This window comes from Charadrius vociferus, unplaced genomic scaffold, assembly GCF_000708025.1.
Source record: "Charadrius vociferus isolate BGI_N301 unplaced genomic scaffold, ASM70802v2 scaffold1091, whole genome shotgun sequence".
Taxonomy (NCBI): domain Eukaryota; kingdom Metazoa; phylum Chordata; class Aves; order Charadriiformes; family Charadriidae; genus Charadrius; species Charadrius vociferus.
The window spans coordinates 95300-99310 of record NW_009646972.1 but is presented as its reverse complement, the minus strand read 5'-3'; the positions used below and the strand labels follow the sequence as shown (position 1 = coordinate 99310).

At 51.1% G+C, this 4011-nt stretch overlaps 1 protein-coding gene across 1 annotated transcript in view; it reads left to right on the top strand.

Moving 5' to 3' along the window:
• EPHA2 (EPH receptor A2) overlaps positions 1 to 4004 on the top strand; it is a 19998-nt gene extending 15994 nt beyond the window's left edge. Inside the window, 3 exon segments of the mRNA XM_009895390.1 lie at positions 2031 to 2073; positions 2076 to 2182; positions 3899 to 4004. Of these exon segments, the coding sequence (XP_009893692.1) occupies positions 2031 to 2073; positions 2076 to 2182; positions 3899 to 4004 (256 nt within the window).
• The last annotated feature ends 7 nt before the right edge of the window (positions 4005 to 4011 follow it).

Here is a 4011-nt window from a genome sequence, read left to right as displayed (position 1 = left end):
GGCATTCTTTCACTTTTTTCACAGCTTTGGGTTATTTTTGCATCCCATTTTGCAGCTTTGTGTTCTTGCGCTCCTTTTTGCGTCTCGGCGTTCTTGCATCGCTTTTTTTGCATCTCTGCGTTTTTGCGTTGGTTCTTGCGTATTTGGATTCTCGCATTGCTTTGTTGCGTCTTTGAGTTCTTGCCACGCTCTTTTGCACCTCGGCAATTTTGCGTCTCGGCATTTTTTGCGCTTTCGCATTGGCTTGGCAGTTTTGCATTCTTGCCTTGCTTCTCGCATCTCCGCATTCTTGCACTTCTTTATTGCGCCGTTGCATTTTTCCACTTGTTTTTTTGCATCTCTGCATTTTTCCACTCGTTTTTTATGCATCTCTGCGTTTTTGCTTCTCTTTTTTTGCCTCTTGGCATTCTTGCCCCTTTTTTTTGCACTTTTGCATTTCTGCATTGGTTTGGCACCTTTTGCCTTCCTGCGTTGCTTTGTTGCACCTCTGCATTCTTGCGCTCTTTTGCATCTTTACATTTTTACAATCGCTTTCGCATCTTTACATTTTTACACTCGTTTTCGCATCTCTGCGTTTTCGCGTCGCCTTTGGTTTTTTTGGCACCTCGGCATTTCTGCATTGCTGCTTTGCACCTGGGCGTTCCCGCGCTCCTTTTTGCATCTGCGCGTCTTTGCGTCGGTGCGGCAGTTTTGCCTTCGCGCGTCGCTTCTCGCATCTCCGCCTTCCTGCACTTCTTCATTGCACCTCTCGCATTCTTGCAGCGCTTTTCGCGTCTCCGCATTCTTGCGCGCTCCTTTGCACCGCTGCTTTTTTTTTAATTGATTTTGCCATTTTGTATTCTTGCCTTTTTTTCTACGTCTTCGCATTTTTTAGTCGGTTTTGCGTTCTTGCGCTCTTTCCTGCTTCTCTGCGCCTGTGCATTTTAGCTTTTTCTTTTCCCTTCGTTTCTTGCTTTTTAGCATTCTTGCCGTGTTTTTTTTTTTTTTTGCATTTCTACGTTTTGCATTACTCTCTGCATCTCCACGTTTCTGCATTCTTTTTTACATCTGGGCACTTTCGCATCACCTCTCGCTTTTTTTTTTTTTTTGCACTATACCTTTGCTTTCCTGCACGCCGGTTTGCATCGGGCTTTTGCCGTTATTTTCTGCATCTTTTGCATTGGAGCGTTGTTTTGTGCGTCTCCGCATCTTTACGCTTAGCTGTTGCTTTTTGGTGTTTGTGCATCCAGTTTTTTTCCTCTCTCAATTTTTCCATTATTTTTCGCTGCATTATTTTCTGCACCTTTCAATTTTTGCATTATTTTTGCATCCTTCCATTTCTTCATCGTTTTTTACATCATTCCATTTTTGCATCACTTTTCACATCTTTCAGTTTTTGCATTATTTTTTGCACCCTTCCATTTTCACCTCTTTTTTTTTCCTTTCCATTTCCGCATTTTTTGCATCATTTTTTGCAACATTTTTTGCATCCTCCTATTTTTGCGCTCTTTTTGCTTTCAATTTCTGCATCATTTTTTGCATCCTTCCATTTTCGCATTTTTTTTTTTGCATCTTCCCATTTCTGCCTCATTTTTCGCATCCTACTATTTTTGCATTACGTTTTGCACCCTTCCATTTTTGCATCATTTTTTGCAATTCCGTCCATTTCCGCAAACTTTTTTTTTTTTTTTTTTTTGGCATCTTTCCACTTCCACATCACTTTTTGCATCCTTCCATTTTTGCATCTTTCACTTCTTGCATTATTTTTTCGGCGGCCTTCCGTTTTCGCATCATTTTTCGCATCTTTCTGCGTCGGCATTATTTTTTTTTGCATCATTTTACGCATCCTCCTATTCTTGCATCACTTTTTGCGTCCTTCCATTTTCGCATCCTTTCTTGCACCCTTCCGTTTCTCCATTATTTTTCGCACCCTTCCATTTTTGTGTTCCTTTTTGCACCCTGCAATTTTGGCATTATTTGTTGCACTCTCCCCTTTCTGCCGCCCCATTCCCACCCCGTTTCTCACCCCCCGCCGTGTCCCCCCCCCTCAGGGTCTCCATCCGCCTGCCCAGCACCAGTGGCTCCGCGGGGGTGCCCCCCTACGCCGCACCCCCGAGGCGTCCATCAGGATGCCCCAGTACACGGAGCACTTCATGGCCTCGGGCTACAGCACCATCGAGAAGGTCCTGCAGATGACCAGCGAGTGAGTCTGCGTCCCCGTGGTGTCCCCCATGGTGTCCCTTTGGCACTCCCGTACTGTCCCCATAGTGTCCCCGTACCATCCCTGTGCCGTCCCTATGGTGTGTCTCCTTGGTGTCCCCATGGTGTCCCCATACTCCCCCCTTGGTGTCCCCTTGGTATTCCCATACTGTGCCCATGGTATACCATCCTCTTGGTGTCCACCTACTGTCTCCTTGATGTCCCCATGCTGTCCCCATGGTGTCCCCATACCATCCCCATGCTGTCCCTATGGTGTGTCCCACTACTGTCCCCTCAGTGTCCCCTTGGTATTCCCATACTGTCCCCATGGTATGCCCATACCATGCCCTTGGTGTCCCCCTACTTGTCCCCATGCTGTCCTTATGGTGTGTCCCCTTGGTGTCCCCCTACTGTCTCCTTGGTATTCCCATGCTGTCCCTATGGTGTGTCCCCTTGGTGTCCCCATACTGTCCCCTTCGTGTCTCCATACTGTCCCTATGGTGTGTCCCCTCAGTGTCCCCATACTGTCTCCTTGGTATTCCCATACTGTCCCCATGGTGTCCCCATGCTGTCCCTGTGGTGTGTCCCCATACTGTCCCCGTACTGTCCCCTTGGTGTCCCCATACTGTCTCCTTGGTGTCCCCATACTGTCTCCTTGGTGTCCCCATACTGTCCCCGTACTGTCCCCTTGGTGTCCCCGTACTGTCCCCATGCTGTCCCTATGGTGTCTCCATACTGTCTCCATACTGTCCCCGTGGTGTCCCCCCACTGTCCCCTCCCAACTCCCATGGGGACGGGGACGTGCTGGGAAAGGAAACCGCTTCCGTGGCGTTGGCGTTGTTGGCCCGAGGGATGGGATAAAATTAGATGTTCCCTCGCCGGGATCCGGCCGGAGAGGTCGGGATGAGCCGTGTCCGGCTGTCTGTCCCCCGGGAATGGCCCGGCTGGAGTCAGAGGGGGACAGTGATGGGTCCCCAAAAACAGGGGATGGGGCTGGATCTGGCCCCAGGAGATGCTCCGGGCTGGATCCCACCCAGGAGGTGTTTGGTGCTGGATTTGTCCCTATGGGATGCTGAGGGCTGGATCCGTCCCCACGCAGGATTTGGGGCTGGATTTGGCCCCAGGAGATGCTCAGGGGACGGATCCATCCCAGGAGGTGCTTGGCGCTGCGTTCAGCCCCGTATCCAGCGGGTCTTTGGGGCTGGATTTAGCTCCAAGGGATGCTCAGGGCTGGATCCATCCCTGGGGGAGGGCGATATTTGGGGCTGGATTTGGCCCCACGGGATGCTGAGGGCTGGATCCATCCTCAGGCAGGATTTGGGGCTGGATTAATCCCTATGGGATGCTCCAGGCTGGATCCATCCCAGGAGGTGCTTGGCGCTGCGTTATGCCCCGTATCCAGCGGGTCTTTGGGGCTGGATTTGGCCCCGAGGGATGCTCAGGGCTGGATCCATTCCTGGGGGAGGGCGATATTTGGGGCTGGATTTGGTCCCACGGGATGCTGAGGGCTGAATCCATCCTCAGGCAGAATTTGGGGCCGGATTTAGCCCCATGGGATGCTCCGGGCTGGATCCATCCCCAGGGGATGCTCAGGCCTGGATCCGCAGGAGTTGTCCCGACCCCCCCGCCCCAAACCCCTTCTCCCACCCGGACCCTTTTCCAGCTCTTTCCACCCCAATAATAAGTTTTTTTTTTTCTTTTCTTTTCACCTTATTTCCAGCGATATCAAGAAAATCGGGGTGCGTTTGCCGGGGCACCAGAAGCGCATCGCCTACAGCCTGTTGGGGCTGCAGGAGCAGGTCGGCGCCGGGGGGGTCCCCATTTAACCCCACC